General features: G+C 51.2%; 1 protein-coding gene across 2 annotated transcripts in view; it reads left to right on the top strand.

Moving 5' to 3' along the window:
• Positions 1-301: 301 nt before the first annotated feature.
• Positions 302-18500, top strand: part of NUAK1 (NUAK family kinase 1) — a 71007-nt gene continuing 52808 nt past the window's right edge. Inside the window, exons 1-2 of one of the 2 annotated variants that reach the window (XM_040637417.1) lie at positions 450-568; positions 1977-2035. Coding sequence is in view for 1 of the 2 variants with exons in the window: in XM_040637416.1 (XP_040493350.1) it covers positions 302-568 (267 nt within the window). In the remaining variant the exon portion in view is untranslated. Of the gene's footprint in view, positions 569-1976; positions 2036-18500 lie in introns of both variants that reach the window. The other variant, XM_040637416.1, reaches the window with a different exon arrangement.

The following is an 18500-nucleotide window of genomic DNA, read 5'->3' as shown; positions in this document are numbered from 1 at the left end:
CCCTCTCCCCTCCCTCCTGCAAACACCGCCGCCTCCCCCTGCCACCGCCGCCACCTCGCCCGACGCTCCGCAGCTCGCAGCGGCCGGGGGGCGGTGCGCGGACCGTGCGCGCCGGGGGCGCCAGATGTGCAGTCTCCGCTGCCGCCAGTGACCGAGCCGCAGCCCGAGCGGGACCGGGCCACCTCCCCGATGCTGCGGGGGCGACCTTGAGCGCGCCCCGGCTTCCTCGGCGGGGACCCCGACACCGCGAACGCTGTGCCCGGTCCTGCCCTCTCCAGCCCGGCTCGCCCTGCCTTCCGACATGGAGGGGGCCGCGGCTCTCGCGGCCGGGGACGGCCCCGACTTGCGGCCGGGGGCTCCGGGCTCTCCCCCGGAGGTGGTGGCGGGGGCGACCGCAGCCCCCGCGGCGGCGGCGGCGGCGGCGGCCCCGGAGCCCAGGAAGCCGCATGGGGTGAAGCGGCATCACCACAAGCACAACTTGAAGCACCGCTACGAGCTGCAGGAGACCCTGGGCAAAGGCACCTACGGCAAAGTCAAGAGGGCCACCGAGAGGTTTTCGGGCCGAGTGGTGAGTGGGGGACCCCCCCCCCCCGCCGGGGCGAGGGCCAGACGGGGCTGCGGACCCAGGGCGCGCGGGCCGTGGGGTTGGGGCACTGAGACTCTCTTGTCCGAGAGGGGCTTCCCGGGAGCCCCCAGCCAGACTCCTCATTCTCTCCCCGGCTCCCCGTGACTCAGGCGTGTTTCTCTCTCGAAACACTTGTTACATCCTGTCTGCGCATATTTTGGGGGTTTTTCTCCCAGCAGCAAAGTAGTGTTTATGATTTGCAAACACTTTGCAGCGTTGGGACCGTGGAGGTCTCCCTCGCGGGCACGCATTCAGACCAAGCCCTGGAATGCCTTACTGCTCTAACTCCGACCAGACCCACATCCTCAGCGGGGAGCTGGTCCCCGGAGTCCCGTGTCCTGTGCGTGAAGACGACCCCCCACCCTCCCATTCCTCCTCCCCACCACCGTGGTGCCGCTGTAGCTGCAAGAGAGGGCTGTTAAAAAACGCCTATTTTTTTAAGAGAGGAGGTTAGGGAGCAAAAGTAAAGGCTGCTGCATGCCTGAGGGTTGTGACAGTTCGCGTCCCGCTTCTGGGAGGACTGAAATGCCCAGGGCAAGGGTGGCCACGCATGCTGAATTGCAGCAGACCCCATGCATTTCAGGCCCCGGTTGCCGGGCTACTGAATTGCTGTAGGAGACTGGGCCAGCCGCCCCATTCTTTGTGACAGCTGAAACCCTGCCAGGGTCCCAGCCCCATTTGGAAGAGGCTCGAGCACCATGGGGTCTCTGCGTGGTCCCCAACTTGGCTTGTTGTCCTTTACCTTTCTGGGGAACAGGCCCTTGAAATCCACACTGCTTGTGGCCAGAGGGTTGGGTTCAAAGTGACTGACTGTTGCAGAAAGATTTTGTGTGGTGTGTGGCAGAAAATTAACATGGTTCTTTGATTTGAAGCAGATCAGATGTATTTTAATCGATTTAGGGCCAAAGTCAGGAACTAATTATGGTACGCCTCGTGTGCACTTTTGGGGGTGTTTTGGGGCCCAGGGTTGCTTATAAACTTAATGAATGACCCCAGGGTAAAAGCAAAATGAACTGCTGAATGAAATGGTAGGTAGATTGCTGTTGGTATTTTTCTTTTCAATCTGTATAAGGACCGTTCTGTGGAGGAAATGGGGCCCCAATCAGAAGGTTTAGCCCCCGAATTCTCAAATATTTGGATACCTAGATAACTCCCTCATCCTAAGCTTCATTGTTCCTGTTGATCCAACCGTATTCCCTAGCTTAGAAAAAAAGTCTGTTATAGGTTAGTTGGAAATTTGAGACATTATACATTGTATTTTTAAAGCGGTCTCCAATAAACAAATCCGATAGCCAGCAAGTAGTTAAGAATTCACTCTGGGCAGGTGCCATGTTTGTTTTTTTTTTTGTAGGTTGAACATTTTAAGGAGGAGATGGTTGTAGAGATGTCCTTTGAGGAACACACTTTCAGGTCTGTGGAAGAAGAGGCAGAAAACGTGCACTTCATTCATGCTTTTCTTCTGAGGTGATATTCCCCAGGCTGGATGTTGAATAAGCAAGAACTAAGCCTGGCTCCTTGCTCGCGTTGTCTTAATAGCTGTTGAAGAATCGCACTGGGAAGTTGGAAAGCGGAATAATGAAAAACAGACGCGGTGGGAGCTGCAGGTTGAGGATGTGAGCTCGCGAGGGGTTGAGTGGTAAGGGTGTGTCTGGGATCTGCCAGGGGACACAGAAGCCCGAATGCGGGGGAGCTGCCGCCAACTGTTTGAAAGAATGAAATCTTGTCTCAAGGCAGACACTGCTTTGAGCTTCACTGGGGCTTCCTGTTAGGCATTCGTCTCACTGTCTGATCCACAGACGAGGTTAGAGTGAAAGGGATTGCATCAGTAGACGGGAGCCTGCCTTTCTCTTTTGGTGGGTGTTTTTCCCTTTATTTGCAGAAACTCTGAACATTCCGTCGGGACTTAGTCGAATGGCCACTAGGGGGCGCCCCGAGAACGGGAGAGGCTCACTTCTCCATAGGGAGACTCGAGTCCTGCTGTTATTGTCCAGCTAGGGTCCTTTCCTATTGTGGTATTAATTTCAGCTAAATCTCTTGTTTTACTCAAAAATTATGTAAAGATTTTTGAATCTGGTAGCAGATCCAGGCTCAGAAGCTGGCAATCCTCAAACTCCTTTCTATTTCGGTAGATAAGCTGAGAATGTTAGCAGAATCATCTGGTGAAAGGGTTGCGTTAACCAGATGGGAAAACTGAGGTTTGGTGATGGGAAGTCCCCTCCTTGGCCTTGAGTCCTCCCCCTGCGGAGCACAGTGCTCACAGATGGTGTAAGAACTTAAGTGAGAAACAGGAATTGTCAGGTGGAAAATTCCCTGTGCCTGGCTGAACAGAAAATAAACACACACAAAAATTGGTCAGCAAGTCGTTCTCGCTGTACAGCACTTGGTGACTCAGAATCTGTCAAGAGCAACAAGACATTTTCATCTGAAGTATGAACTTGGAGTTTTCTATGGGTTCTAAGGATGCACTGAATTACTACAGCTTGCTTTTGGGGTGCAGTGGAGGAGAATGGGGAGAGCACTGTCTCGGGTCTGCCTTTTCAGGCTTTGGGTAGAATTCCAAAGTGATGTTTTCATGTCCTTTGTACCCATGTCTTTTAGGGCTCCCCTCAAGAGGAGCAGAGGCCTTCAGCCTCTTTGCCAGCGCGGGTGGCTGGCGTCCCGGCACGAGATGCCGTGGGATTAGCCCTCCCGTTGAAAGCAGCTCAGAGACGTGCTTAAAAATGAAAATGTTGTGGCTTTTAATTGCACATCTGGAAGGGCCTTCTGAATCAAACAGAGCACCACGCAGCAGCGTCTTCTGTGTTCTGGGAAGCCACTTCCGAAGACAGTTGTAGGATCAGGAGCTCGGAGTGGCCCCCGGCCTGGCCTAGTCCAGGCACGCTCCCCTCTGAATTCCTGAATGTGGTTTGTGGCCACTGCCTGAGGGTGTCCATGACACAAGGACTCCAAGTGGCTTGTTCCAGAGATTAACACACCCCACAAGGAAGTACTCTTGCAGAAGGGCTAAGAGTCCTGGCGGACATTCAAATCCTGACTTTTCACCAGCTTCATGAGCTGCTGCGAGCTCTGTAGCTTTTGAAACCTCAGCTTCCTCATCTGTAAAATGGGCTACCAATAGTACCAGTTTTGTGGGCTTGGGTAATAATTAAATAAAATAATCTATGGAAAGCCTCAAAAGGTGGAATTAGCCAGTTTAGTTCCTTCCGTGGACTTTTCCCTTAGATTTTAAGACCATCAGAGAGACAGGGTACATTGGACAAATCAGCGTGCTATCACTCAGAGAGTGGTAGGGCAAAGAATCCACTTTTCGGGTTAATTAGGGAATGCGAGGTTCACAGAAAAGCGTGCCCATAAGAAGCCAAGACCATCAGCCAGATTCTGGTAGGATCTGCATGCATTTCTAAAGCCTTGAATTTGGGCTTTGTTTCTTGCACAACTTTTGTTTTGATACAGTTTTGGGCAGGGCTGTTGAGTGGAGCCCCTGTGGCAGAACACGGCATGCGTCTTCTTTGAGCCAAACTGCCTGGACCTTCAGGCTGCACAAACTATTGCCAAAAAACCCAAACCCAAAAACAAACAACATTTTGAGGAGAGGTGTCATGTGATCACCTCCCCATCAAGGGCCAGGTTCAACTTTCCCTCTGCACCAGGTTATCTCTTATGAGCAGTACGCTGAGTGGTGTGAGCAGGAGACGAGGTTTCTGGGAGGGGTCTGGCATGGGAGTGGCAGGACCAGTGGGCAGAGTGTGCCCCCCAGTTTGCCATTGGTGTCCCGGGGTACCAGAGTTCTAGCGTGGGTGATGGGGTGTCCCCACTCAGCAAAGGGAGTGATTTGACCACAAATGGGTGTTTTAAGCACTGGCCCAAAGTTACTCCTTGCCTGGTGCTGGAAAACTGCAGATGAGGGCTGCTATCGTATGGTAAGCTGGCCTGCTGAGCCAGATGGCCGTCATCTGTGGTGGCTCGGGTGCCATGTTGCAACAAAGGCCCAAACCCAGTTTCAGGGAGTAAGGCGCGTTGGCCAACATATGGTCTAAACTTCTCATCCTGGAGAGGGGAAAAATAAAGCAGAGAAGCGTTAAGGGACTTCTCTGGGGTGGCACAGCTGATAAGTGACTGAGCTGGGTCTAAGCAACCTGATTCTCGGTTTGGTATTTTTTGCATCACTCATTTAATAAATCTTTACTAAAGCAAGCCATGATGCTCACTGTTAAGGAGCTCGTAGTCTAGTAGCCAAGATAAAATGTACTTACAGATGTTGAGCTAGTTCCGTGTAGTTGCAAGGTTTATTACCATCTCCCGTGTGCTGCTGTCCACGTTAAATGCTGGGACACAGGCGTGACCGAGGCCCATGGAACTACCCATCTGGTGGAAGACGCAATAAGCAGTTGCTAGGTCTGAGTGCCTCTGCTATATAGGCCTGGATTATATCAGGTGATTTTCCAGTTGGAATGTAGCTCACTGAAGCTTAGTTTGTTCAATTGAGTTCGATTCTGGACAGGAACACCCCCTCCCCGCGTGGCCACAGCTGCTGTGATTACTACCAGCTGACATTTTTGAAAGCTTGGCATGTGTCATGCTGTGCTAACTGCTTTCCAGACATCTTCTCTCATTTAACACTCACAACAAGCCTGAGAGGTGTGCACTCGAGTTAGACCCATTTAACAGATGGGCAAAATGATGCACAGGGAAGTTAAGTAACTTGCCCAGGGTCATACAGCTGGAGGGTCAAGTGGTCTGTTTCGAAACCCAGTGCCGCTAGAGAAATGGAGAACCTTCCTTATGTTGCACAACGGGTGACCTCTGGATTTGGGCGTGGTACCTTGTTCATGGTGTCGGAAGACCAGCCATGGGGTGATTGTTTTCATGGCGGGGTTTCTTTGCATTGTTCAGGAAAGGGCTAAAGAGAAGGGGCTGCGGCCTTCTGGAGGATTAGGGAGGGCAGATGATGTTGAAGATGATGCTTGCTTTGGGTTTCAAAAGACTGAGATATGGGGCATGTCAGGCAAAGGGGGATTCTAGGGTGAGCAGGCCAGATTACGTAGAATGCAGGGTTTGTGCTGGGATGCAGTGGGAGGCAAGATTGACAAGGTAGGATGGGGGTAGTAATAATAATAATAATAGTAAGAGTAGCTAATACTTTCTGAGTGTTTATAACATGGGCCAGGTACATCGCCAGGTACATCTTAACTGATTTGGTTCTCATAATGTGCCTGTTATTATCCCATTTTCTGGATGGAAGAAACTGAGTCACAGACCGTGATGGTCACACGCAGCAGCAGGGCCGGGGTTTGGACCCAGGCAGTGTGAATGCAGAGACCTTGACCATATCTCTTCCTGTAGGTGGGCTGAGCTGGGCTCTGGTTTCAGCGGGGCTCGGGGCCCAGCAGTCTGGTGTGCTGGCTTGGAGCAGAGAGGCTAGCCTAGAGGTTTTCGCAAGAGCTGAGGTATGAGAAGATAAGGATCGGAACCGCGTTAATATGTCTGCTTCTGGCGAGCTGTCTGCTTGTTGGGCCATGAGTCTGTTTTAATGAATCCAGTCAGGGAGCTCTCCACCTGGACACACACTGAGTTCTTTGTTCCCTGAGTAGCCTCGGATTCTGGAATCCCTAGCAGGCCTGGAGAGGTCAGCTAGTTCGCTTTCCTGCCTGCAGATAGAAATGCACTCATACCACGCAGGACATCTCACTTCCTCCTGGGAAGCAGCAGGAGATGGGGGTTGAGGCCAGGTGTCTTGCCTGTCTTACTGTCTTAAACCTCCTGTCGTGCCTAGCGGCTTGCCTAGCACATAGTAGGTCCTCAACAAAGGCTTGTGGGACGGACACTGATGTGAATACGCCGAGCAATGGGCTATCTTAGGACATGGAAAGGGCATCGGTCGTCGTCTGTGACCTCAAGGAGCTCTCAGATTTGCTGGGATTGAAAAACGGGCTGGGAATGAATGGCGGGTTACACCGCGAAGTCTGCGAAGCCAGGCAGACGGTTCCGTGCACGGATTCCCCGTCTGTTACATGCGCTCATGCACTCGTGAGGGAAAGAGACGTCCGTCCAGGGCCTGTCGGCTTCCTGGCCGTGGCTTCCTGTCCTCAGTGGCTCCGGAGTCAGACGGCCTAAGTCTCATTTGTGTTTCCCACATGAAAGTCCCGGAGCATCTGTAAGCTATGATTTGTGAAGTATCTGTTTCAGAGCAGAATGCATTTATCATTGCGCTGGCCCAGACGACACTGTACGGTGCAGGAATGAGAAGATCCCAGGCCCCCGAAGAGGAGGGGCTCGGCCAGATGACCCACCCGTGAGTGGAGTCTGGCCGTATTGATAAAATTCTCTGGAAACGGCCCAGGAGCAGCCAGATGTTGACTTCACGGCGGGGCTCTTCGGTAAACTTGTAACTGCCTTTATGATGGGGATGGGCAGTTCGCCTCCCAGGCCTGCCCGGGGGAAATGCAGACACACGTCCTCACGGAAACGTGAACACAGATGTTCCTAGTGGCATGAGTCCTAAGAGCCCCCAGTGGAAGCAACCGAAATGTCCATCAGCTGATGGACGGATAAATCAGATGTGGTGTGTTCAGTGTATTTATGGACTATTGTGTACGATCCCTTCCGTAATTTTATTTATGGAATATTTAGGGATTATTGTTCCACAGTAAAAAGGAACGAAGTTCTACGAACGCACCACAACACGGATGCATCTTGAAAACACGATGCTGAGGGAGTGAAGCCAGTCACAACAGATCATACGTTGTATGATCCCATTTCTGTGACATGTCCAAATTCGGCAAAGCCGGAGAGACAGAACGTAGACGAGTGGTTGCCTAGGGCTTGAGTGGGTTGGAAGGAAATGGGAAATAGCTGCTAATGGGGGCGGGGTTTCTTTTTGGAGAGATGGAAATGTTCTAAAATTGATTGTGATGATGATTGCACAACTCTGTGAATATACTGAAAGTCCCTGAGTTGTACATTTTCCAATAGGTGAATTTTGTGATATGTAAATTAGATCTCAATAAAGCTATTATTAAAAAATAAGAAAAACCCAACAAAGCAAGGCAGGGCTCAGGGTAGTGGGTGGGGAGTGGGGATAGGAGTGTGGAAGCCATATGTCTGTCAGGCCCTCAAGATTCCAATCTGTGGGTCCCCAGAACTCTCACGCTCACTCTGTGTTGAAAGTGGAAAGCAGTGTCCCGTGTGCCATGGTCAACCAGATGCCCGCGTCCACATTCCATCCCACCCCTTGACAATGGTGTGACTTTGGGCTCGTTCCTAATCTCCTTGAAGCCTCTGTTTTCTCATCCGGGGCTTACACTAGTTCTTATTTTCCAGGCTGTTGAGAAGATTTAGTAAGATGATGTGATATGGCTGAGCCTTTAGCCCAGTGCCTGACACAGAGTAGATGAGTATTCAATGCGCCTGGGGCTGTGGTTAGTCTAAAAGGTACATTTGTCTGAATTAGAAAACGGCTTTCCTCTTGGTGGGTGAATTTGGAAAGGCTCCCCTCCTGGCCCGAAGCAGCCCCCGGTTGGTGGCTCTGGGAGAACAGGTTGCCATTCACTTGTCTCTCCACGGGTCGCCCTCTGTGTGTGATCCCCACATCCCTACCTGGCAGCGCGGCTGTTGGCCTTCCTCATTCTTCTTATTGGCCACCACTCCTCGCTGCTCTGCGGCTGAGCGGTAATATTCAGACACAACATACTAAAAACACATAATAGAGACTCAGCATATGTTGGGGGTTGGCATGTCTCCTTTTCCTTTTAATCTAGCAGTAAACCAGATGTATTGAGTGAGTGCCTCTTAAGCGCTCAGGACTGCCGGCAATTTCAGAGAACATGACAAGTCCTGCGCCGAGATACTGAGACTTTACTTGGGGCATGGGAGTCATACATCTGGAATAATCTGGGAACGATGCAAGGTATCTAAATGAGGTGTAGGGGAAGGAATCATGGCTGTAGGACCAGACAGACTTGGGTTCAAATTCATCCCTGCTACTTGGCAAGCTACACGCTTTCTCCGAGCTTCTGTTTTCTCACCTAGAAAGTGTGGCTACCAGCATCCTACCAAGTGGGATTGCCACGAGAAATAGAATTTGGAAGCTTCTAACACAGAGCCTGGTGCCCGGCAGGCTCTTGAAAACTGGGACTGATGTTACTGTTTGTTTCGGTGAGAAGTACTCGCATCGAGTTCCTGGTGCTCTTTTACCCTAGATCACAGCTCTCCCTGCTTAAACCCTGCCATGGGTGGTGTGGCGACTAAACTTGGAATTTGCCGCGTCCTTCAAGGCTCCTACCAGTGTCCAGACTCCCACTTCCTTATTTCTCTGTCGTGGCCCTTTGTCCGTGTTCTTCAGAACATGTGAAGTATGAGCTTTGGTGATTTGTCTGTGTTTGCCTGCCCCTTCCTCCCCAGTTAGAAGGGAAGCAGGGGTGCTGTCTCACTCCTCACTGCTTTCTGGCCTGTGGCCTGGCACCCTGCTTCTAGTAGGTGCTCGGTAACAATGAATGAATGAATGAATGAACGAGAAGTGCAGCAGCAATCCTGAGAGGGGGGTTCTGGGACCATGGGCGGCAGCAGGAAAGGGAGGCCCCTTGGGTCCCCACCATCTTCCCTTTCTGGCGCATCCCCCTCCTCACCACTGTGTAGACAGGTATGGAGAGCCCAGGATTTTTTTTTTTAATTTTTAAAAAATATTTTATTTATTTGAGAGAGAGAGAGAGAGAGGGACAATCCGAAGCAGACTCAGTGCTGAGTACAGAGCCTGACGCAGGGCCCAATTCCACGATCGCGAGATCATGATCTGAGCGGAAACCAAGGCAGGAGTCAGACACTTAATCAAGGGAACCACCCAGGCTCCCCAAGAGCCTGGCGTTGTTAGCTGCAGCTCTGCACCCCTGCCAGAGACGAGGAGGGGGAGGAGGAGGGAGCCGTTTCCCACCCTGAGCCGCTGCTCCCACACTCTCACGTCTTCCCAGGAGACCCCAGCCCCCCATCTGAGAAGCCCTGATGATCAGCTCTGCAGAGTAGGCAAGCTTTAGATACAAAGTACGTTTGCAAGATTTTCAAAACATTTTCTCCCTGGGTTGTAAATCGAGTACTTTAAGAATTGTAAACCGGCTGGAGTGCAGAGTTAATGTTTGTCTGGAAAAAACACCAGCATGATTTGCCTTTTAAACTCAAGAAAAGAATTCCACATTGCTTACTTTCATGAGAGATACTGAGACAGCATGAAGTTTCTGGGCGAAGGTGCTAGGAGGCAGCTGTGGTAGGTTCCCCCTTCCCTGGGCGGGGAGGGGAATGGCAGTCAAGTGGCTTAGGGCCAGAGGGCCATTTCCCAGGGAACTAGAGGGAGTTGCTTCTTTGTCTTAGTACGTCCTAAGGGCCCCATCCCCTCCCCATCCCCTCTGCTGGGGTCAAGCTCCTCCTATTCCTGTGGCTTCAAAGCCATAAAGACAGCTGATTGTTACAGGTTGGGAGTCCTTCTTGGCTCTTGTCATTTCATCAAGAATTGGGTTCCGCTCAGGTGTGGTTCTCAGGGACCCTCTTGTGTCTTCTACAGGATGGCGGAGGGGAAGTGGCTGATCCCATCTGTGGATCTGAAAGGGAGCGTGAGGGTGGGTTGTGAGCATGGCCTCTGAGCCAGGCTCCCTGGGTTTGAGAGCCCCCTTGAAACTCCTGTGTAACCTTGAGAGTGTCAGCCTGCCTCAGTTTCTTCATCTGTGAAATGGGAGTGGCCGTGAGGATAAATGCGCTGTGCGTCAAGGGCTTAGAAACGTGTGTGGTGTCCAGCAAATGCTCCTCAAGTGTTGCCCTTGGAAGGAACCCTCCTGGGAAAGGCAGGACAGCCCGTTGGCTGTGCCTGCACCTTGGGCAGCCTGGGCGATGTGTCTCACATGCAGTAGGCCCCCCAGGGTTGAACCCCCTTTTCTCACCTGTCAATCGAGGGGCTGAGCCAGACTGGTGTCCAAGCTCACAGGAAGAGAATCCTGGGATTCACTGAATGAAATTGGTGAAATGTAGATTTCATTTCCTGTTGCCTGGTTTTTGGCAGAAGGAGGCTTGTTGCGGGGGAAGGGAAGTATCTTTATTTCTCAAAACTCCTTTCAGATTGTCTGGTGCGGCTTTGACAAGCGTAAGGAGAGTCTCCACATGTGGAGTCTCCCCTGCCCTGGGGAGGCCTTCTTACTTTCCGGCTCCCGGTCCCGTCGACGCACACGTACTCCCCTTCAGCTCAAGGCAGGTCGTGCTTTCTTAAGCACGTCTGTGAGGTGGGTTCTGCGCTAGATTCTGTGTGAGATAGAAGATTCTCCCTTTCTAAGAACCTATCCGTTTTCACACGGGCAGAATGGGATGGTAATAGTAGAACATGGCTCCTAGGTGGTCCTGTGGATCCAGGGACGGTGCTGAGAGCAGTGTCTGACATGTAGCCAGTCCCCGACAAATGTTAGCTGTGATTATTCGAGGTTTGGAGGAGGGCAAGTTCGTGTTTTGTGGGGCTGCGTGGAGGGATCTTTGCTTATCCCTGAGATACCTAGTGTCTAGTAGGGCTTTCCATGGGTCCCGGTGTGGGTCTCCCTGCAGCCAACACTTTACCCTCCCGGTGGCTTTCGCCGTGGTGGGGGCCTTCGGCATCCCGGGAGGGCTCAGCAACTTCAGCCTGGCAGCAGGCGGGGTGCCGGCAAGCCTCGAGGGTTGAGGAAGAGACTAAGGAGGGCCTCTTCCCAGGGCAGAGATGTTTGTGGCAGCTTCACTTAAAAGGAAGACTTGACTCATGTGTTTACTACTATTTTATCCTTAAAGAGGGAGTCCATTGATCAATCGATCAATCAAACTCCTCTTTAGGGAGCATTTTCTGTTTGCCAGGCCTTGAGGTATGTGTGTCACCTCACCACCTCACTGACGTCCGTGTCGTCCTTAGACCTGTTCTACGGGAGAGACGCTATGGCCATTCTTACCTACTGCGGAGGGAACTGAGGCCCAGGGCCACGCTCTTGGTCACTTGGGCATCACGGCAGGAATGAAAATCACGTGTCTCAGCTCTCTGCTACGAGCCTAGACAGCTTCCCAAGAAGGAGCAGAAATATCTGCTGTCATTTTTTCTTGAGGCAGGTGTTCCTTCTGCCTCTCCCACGTAGCATTTAAGTATTTATTCAGATAGTTGAGGAGTTCCTCCTGTGTGCCAGGCACCGTGCTGGGCACTGGGGAGACGAGAAGGAGCAAGAGACAACCTCTGCTCCAAGGGGGCTCAGCCACCTCTTGGTTCTAGAACTTGCAGCTACCCCTGCAAGTTATTTCAGATCCCGCTTTTAGCGGTCTACACTTACCTGTCTTAGCTGGTCCATTTAAGGAGACCGATTCCCTGGCGGGGGGGGGGGGGGGGTGTTGCTCTAATCTCTCAGAATTTCATCCCTTGGCCTCAAGTACATCCATCCTGCAGCCTTGAGTTTCTCAGCATCAATTTAAAAAGATGCTAACAAACTTTGAGAAACTCTCAGTGGTCCTAGACACCGTGTAATTACCTTGCAAGGGTTCTTAGTAGATTAGAAAGTGAACTTTCCCTTCAACTAGCAGAAACAGTGGGAGGGAAGAGGCTAGCCCTCCATTGATCCGGTGAGCTCCGAGCCCAGCACGTGAGTGTGCTTGGGTGGAAAGGCAGGGCAGGGACGTGCTCACTCTAGGGAGAACCCTACCTTGCATCTTCCTCATGGTCAAATGATCTCTGTTTCCCAGGCAGAATCGAACGGGACGTGCAGGGAGGGAACCGGTGTGTGAAGGGGCGTGCAAGCAGCTGGTAGCAGAAATCCCGGAGACGAGATGAGTTAAGTGGAAATCCCCACTGAGTCCTGTGCACCTGCTTGAGTGTGTCGGAGGCTCCAGAGCAGATGCAGAGTCCTCTCCTAACAGTGTTAATAGCAGGAAACATTTATTGAGCGACCGGTGTATGCCAGGTGCTGTGCTGAGGACTTGACGTGCCTTCTCTCCTCCTCTCCTGTGTCATTAGGATGTTCATTTTGCAGATGAGGAACAGGAGTCTTAGAAAAGTCAAGTGACTTGCCCAAAGTCTCAGAGCTGGGATTTAGGGCTGGGCTGTCTGACGTCAGGGTCATGGTCATAACCACTGGGTTCCCTAGCCTTTCATGGGTCTGGGACCTTGGAAGCTTCTGCAGCCCTCCCGCTTTGGCTTTTTACCTGCGTGCTGCATGGTGGATACCCATTGAACCCAGACTTAAAGCTCAGAGAAGTTGTCTCCAAGCTTGTGAAAATGGTAATTGGAAAGAACTCTGTCCCATAATCTTAATTATTCTGTGTCTTACTCATTTATGTCCTCCCAGTGCCTAGTTCAGGGCCTGGCCCACAATAAGAATGCAGTCAATACTTGCCGAATGGCTGTGGGGCATCAGGAGTCTGGGGGTGGTGTCAGGAGACTTGGGGTCAGTCCCCTCATTGCCACAACTTGAGCTGCACGAGCTGGGGCAAGACCCCTCCCTTCTATAGCTTCGCCTAACTCATCTGTAAGATGAGAGCTCGGGGACAGATTTCGGTGTCAAGCTTCATTATTCACTCAACAAATATTTGTTGAGGGCCAGCAGAGTGTCAGACACTGCTCTGCTCTGGGTGAAAGGGGAGAGTGACTGTCAGACGATGGGGTTCCTGCTCTCCCAGAGCCCCCTTTCCCGCCTCTTCCAGAGTCTGCGCTTGGCGGGTCTTCACGTCCTGTCCCCACATGACTCTGATGTGGCAGTCACCGAACCTTCCCTTGTTGTCGTCTTTCATTAGAATGCACACTCCCCGCCCCGCCCCCTCCTGGGCAGGGAATTTCATCCATTCTGCTGGCTGGTGGATCCCAAGTGCCTAGTCCGGTGCTTGGTGAATCAATGTTGGCGACACGCACGCCTGAATGAATGATTCGGATCTATCCCCCCTGCTCATGAACTCTCTGGATGTGAACATTCTGGGGCTAAAGCCCAAGGAGAAAATGAAGGAGCAGAAGTACCCCTTTTCCAGGAAAAACAGCATCTTTACAAGAGCGCGATGCAGCCAGGATTAGGAAGGAAGGTTTATTATCTCCGCGAGCTGCGGGATGAGGGAGTCAGGCAGGATCCCTCCGATTTGTCATCTGGCGATGCTTTTTGCAAACCACAGAGAAAACAAAACAAAAACAAACACTCTCCCCTTCCTCCAACCCACCCCCCGGCCCCCACCCGCCCTGCATGCCTTCTTTATTGTAAGCAGAAAAAGCACTTGCTTCTTAAAACAGCTCATGAAGGAAAAAATTATAACAAATATCTTCCATTTCTCTGGTGGCGGCAGAGCCTGAATTCCTTTCAGCCCCACAATGAGTTCTAATTTTATGAAATGTTTGCATTAGCCACCAATTTTCCGGTGGAATTTAGAGGCTTGTATTCGTACTTAGGCTTGAAGCGGAGAAATCTCATAAAATCCGTGCAGTGTCTTGGGCCCAGTGGGACGTTCTAGCGGAGGACAGAATGACCGACCATCCGCAGAGCGGCGGGGCCGAAAGAGATCTCTCTGGCAGCTGTGGGCAGGCTTTGCGGGCGGCAGTGTGTTCCCGAACCACAGTCTCTGGGGCTTGGCCGGGCTGCATACCTCTTCCAACTGATCATGGGCTATAAAAATTCCAGCCCAAGTACAATGCTTTGCACCTGACCTTGTTCTTTCAGTGCTCGGAGCCAGAGAACATTAGGGCATCTGGTAATTGGGTGAGAGGCATTTGATAACACATGGTGCTCTAAGCACAGCCCCCCCTTCCCCCCACCCCCGTAGTACATAATGCCTGTGTTATCATTTCCCGTTTACATTGTTTCTTCTGCCTCTAGACCTGCGCTGTCTAATAAGGACACAGTGGCTGTTAAAAGTAATGACAGTTAAAATGAAAACTTTTATCCTTGGTTACACTAGCCACATTTTAAGTGCCTGATAACTCTTTGTGGCTGGAGCCTCCCTACCATGGGACAGTGCTGAAAAGGTCTTTTCCATCATCATAGAACTTCTGAAGGGCAGTGCTCTCTGGATGATGAGTCTAACGAGAGTAGCCTGCTGCCCTTTAGCTTTATCAGCTCCCTACGCGGCACTTGCCACTATCTGTAGTGAGCAACCCCATTCATCATCGTTTCTGTGTCGTGTGTCTAGAACACTGCCTGGCATGTGGCACGCACCCAGTAAAGATGTTTAGAGGAGATGAATGAGGTCTGATTCAGCACTGCTTTGCATGGGCCTTACACCCAGTGGGTCTTCAAACAATCGAACGAACACTTTGAAAGTTATAACCGTTGCGTGGATTCACCTGATGTTTGTTGAGCACCTGCTGTGTGTCAGGCATCGTACGAGGCTCCAGGGGATACAGACATGGCTCCTCCAGCTTAGCCAATCCAATGGTTCTTAAATTGGGGGGGGGGCTTGCGACTCTCCTGGGTGTGCCTGTCAAAATGTACCATCTTTGGCATCTACCCCAGAGGATCTGATCCAGCAGGGCTGGGGTGGGACTTAGGGAGACTTGGGAATCTGCAACATTTTAACCAAGCAACTCAAGTGAACGTGGTGGGGTGGGTCCATGGTCTGCACTTTGGAAAATACAGCTCTGGAGTGCCTGGGTGGTACTGTAGGTTAAGCGTCTGACTCTTGGTTCTGGCTCAGGTCGTGATCTCAGGGTTGTGAGATCGAGCCCTGTGCTGGGCTCTGCGCTGGGTGGGGAGTCTGCTTAAGATTCTGTCTCCCTCTCCCTCTGTCCTCCCTCCTCCCCTGCTTCTCCCTCAAATAAATAAACACATCTTAAAAAAAGAACTTAGCTCTGGACAGTGGGAAGCTAGTTGCTATATTCATCTGGGGATCCAGCACCCCATTTTCTTCAGTCCACATCTCCTCTCGTGATAACCAGAGGGCCCTCTGATCTTGGGGTTCTTATAGTGGGCCGGAAGCGTGAGGTCTCTTTGCCTGATATCTTCCCGTGGAGTAATAATAATAGCAAACAATCCCATAGTGGTGATTATACCTGGCTGTAGCCTACGTGTGTTAAGTCACTGACCTACATTCATCCTCATGGTAACCCTAAGAAGTGTACTATCCCCATTTTACAGTGGATAGACTGAGGCACAGAAAATTAAGTCACTTGCCCACATCTGCAGTACTTGTGAGTGGGTTTCAAACCCTGAAATTTGGTGACACTGCTACCCATGGTCACTGGGCTTTGAGCAGCTGCCTCCTGAGAGTTGGGTGGACCTTCATATCCTTTTCTGCCAGTTGCTTGGAATCAAAGTTCAGGTGTGTTTATGCAATGCCTGTTTCGGGGATTAACACATTATGAGCTCTGTTGAGCTACACATGTCCATCCCTGGCCTTAAGGAGCAGAGTTAACTCATTCATTTGGCAGACGTTCCCTTGGGCCACGATGTGCCAGCCCTGTACAGGGCCGCCAGGTGGAAGACACTTGTACTTGGCCTCATGGGGGAGACGGGGGATAGGCAGGGGCTTCCTGAGAAAGCGTCTCACCCAGGGTAGGTTTTCTTCTGGACAGGAAAAGCCAAGCAGATCTTAGAAAGTAGGCATTCCCTCAATTTGCTGCCTGTGACTCTTGATTTTTTACATAGTTTCACTGTAGAATTTGCCCAGTTCACCCAGTAGGAGTTCGTTGTGCGTGTGTGTGTGTGTGTGTGTGTGTGTGAATTTTGTATGTGTGGTGGGGGTCCACCATAAGGCAAGATGTGCCTTTCTCCCCACCTTTTTAAACCACTTAGCCATTCAGGAAACCCCTTCGGGTTGGGAGCGTCCCGGAATTCCCTGCCCACTTGCGAGAACCTTGAAAGCAGGAGAGAAAGGGCGACACTTAGAGTGTACACATGTGTGCCTTCTGTAAGACACCCCGAAGGAGGCAGCTGACACGTGTCCTCTCATTTCACGGCAGCTTTGTGATGGGGTGACTGCCAACTACCACTTCGCAGTTCAAGAAGTTGACGCTGGGAAAGAGTAGCTGAGCCATCCGCAGGGTCAAGGCCGCACCTGCACTGACTCCATCCGACCCCACTGAGGGCGAGTCCCGCTGCGCCACTGGTTCTCGGTCCTGGCTGAGCATTAGAATAACCTTTTAAAAGCTCTCTAGGGATGGGGCCCGAGCACCAGCATTTTTAAACAGTCCCCTAGGTCACTGGCTGGCGCACGCTGACTGCAGAGATCTGCGCTCCTGAAGACGCCCCCATCAATGCCTGACCAAGTGGGGACCTTGCCCACAGGAAGGCGAGTCCCCCCCCTGCCCCCAGCCTTGCCCCCTGGTATGCTTTCTTTCTCCGGGGAGGACTGGTGTGTCCAAAGCCGTCCCCCTGGACCTGGGCCGGGACCTTTTGCTCCTGTTGCATCAGAGGCTGCCCGTAAATGCGGCAGCTGGCTTGTTTTCTTTTTAGGCCCCAGTTGAAGCGACCTTTGTGTGTCTGTTTATTTCAGCGAAATAATTCCGTCCTGCAAAATCAATTCCCTGGGGGCTACAGAAGTACATTTGGAGGGACTTCTTTTAGTGGGGTGACCTGAAATGTCCTCTCGAAAGCGGCCCCAGCTGCTCCCCTTCCCCCAGCCCCTTCTCACTCTGCCCTCTGACACTGTCCTCTCGACCTCTCAAGATTTTGAAGGTCTCATTGGAGTCGTTTTCTTACTTACATATATCTCTGCATAAGGGCTCTTTGCTAACTATAATCGTAAAAGCATTTTGGAGCACTGAATGTTGTTGGGACCCCTGCGGGGTATTTTCTGTGTGTTATCTTTTTGCATTTTGCCTTTTCTTGGCAGTGAGAGAGTAAAGAAAAGTCTGAAAGCTGGGGCTTTTTATCCTGAGGATGGAAGGGCTTACAATCGTGTCACGATTTGCTGGCCTTGTTGGAGGAGGAGGAGTTCCGTGAACTGTAGAGGCCACCATATTGGGGCAGTTGACTTGGCTGGGGTGGTGGTTGGTCATTGGCTGATTGAACAAGAGCCCCTGGTGTTCAACCTGCCATGAGCTTGAGTCACAGAAATGGAGAACACTGGTTAATCTGATGCCCTGGGTAAGTGGACATACTGAGTTATCACAGAGAGCTTGAAGTGTGTTTTTCCAGGTGATTGGAGCGTACCCATTTAAGGGCCAATCTTTTAAAAAATTATAGCCATTCCCCATGGAAATCTTTTTCAAGTGTACATACACTTTCTTTCCTTCTTAAAACAAAGTACTTGAATGTTAGACCTCTTCTTGGTGTCTTTGGGGAACTTCTCCTAACTGGTCCTCAGAACTTTATTTTGGGGTTCTCATGTCTGCTATTTATAGTTTGTCTTCTCCCTCATCAACTTTCATTCCTTTCTGTGACCTTTTTAGAGGATAGAATTCTTCTTTCCGATAGCGAAAGTAATGACTGCCCCATACTGAAAACTCACAAGACTCAGAAGTTAAAGATGGAAGGTGAAATTAGTTGTCCTGTCATGGTTCTATCTGTGAGGCTCCCTCTGACGGCTTTCTCCTTCCATTTTTCCACTTCCCCAAAGATTTGCTGTGACCAAGCTTATTATAAATATTAGTAGGAAGATTGTGGGTTGCCGTCTGGGAGAGCTTAGTGCGTGGATTCAATGACATTTCTTGGGTGGCTTTTCTAAGGGTTTATTTCCTTTTTTCTTATAATCTTCACAGCTGAACAGGCCCTGACTGTGAATCTCGTGAACTTCCGTTTCTCATGTGACAGGATGAGCCATTGAGAGGGGAGTAGGGCTGGCCAGGGTCGCTCAGCGAGCACATTTTCCATTTCACCATCTCTTACCTGTGTTTCGAAGCGTGGGTTAGGGGGTAAGTGGCATTGGAACAAAGCGGATACTACTGTATCTGAATAACTAAAACCAGGAAAAACCCACCCTTACCTCA

This window comes from Ursus maritimus, unplaced genomic scaffold (assembly GCF_017311325.1).
Source record: "Ursus maritimus isolate PB19 unplaced genomic scaffold, ASM1731132v1 scaffold_21, whole genome shotgun sequence".
Lineage (NCBI taxonomy): Eukaryota > Metazoa > Chordata > Mammalia > Carnivora > Ursidae > Ursus > Ursus maritimus.
The sequence above is the reverse complement of the archived record's forward strand: the minus strand, read 5'-3'. Positions and strand labels throughout refer to the sequence as shown.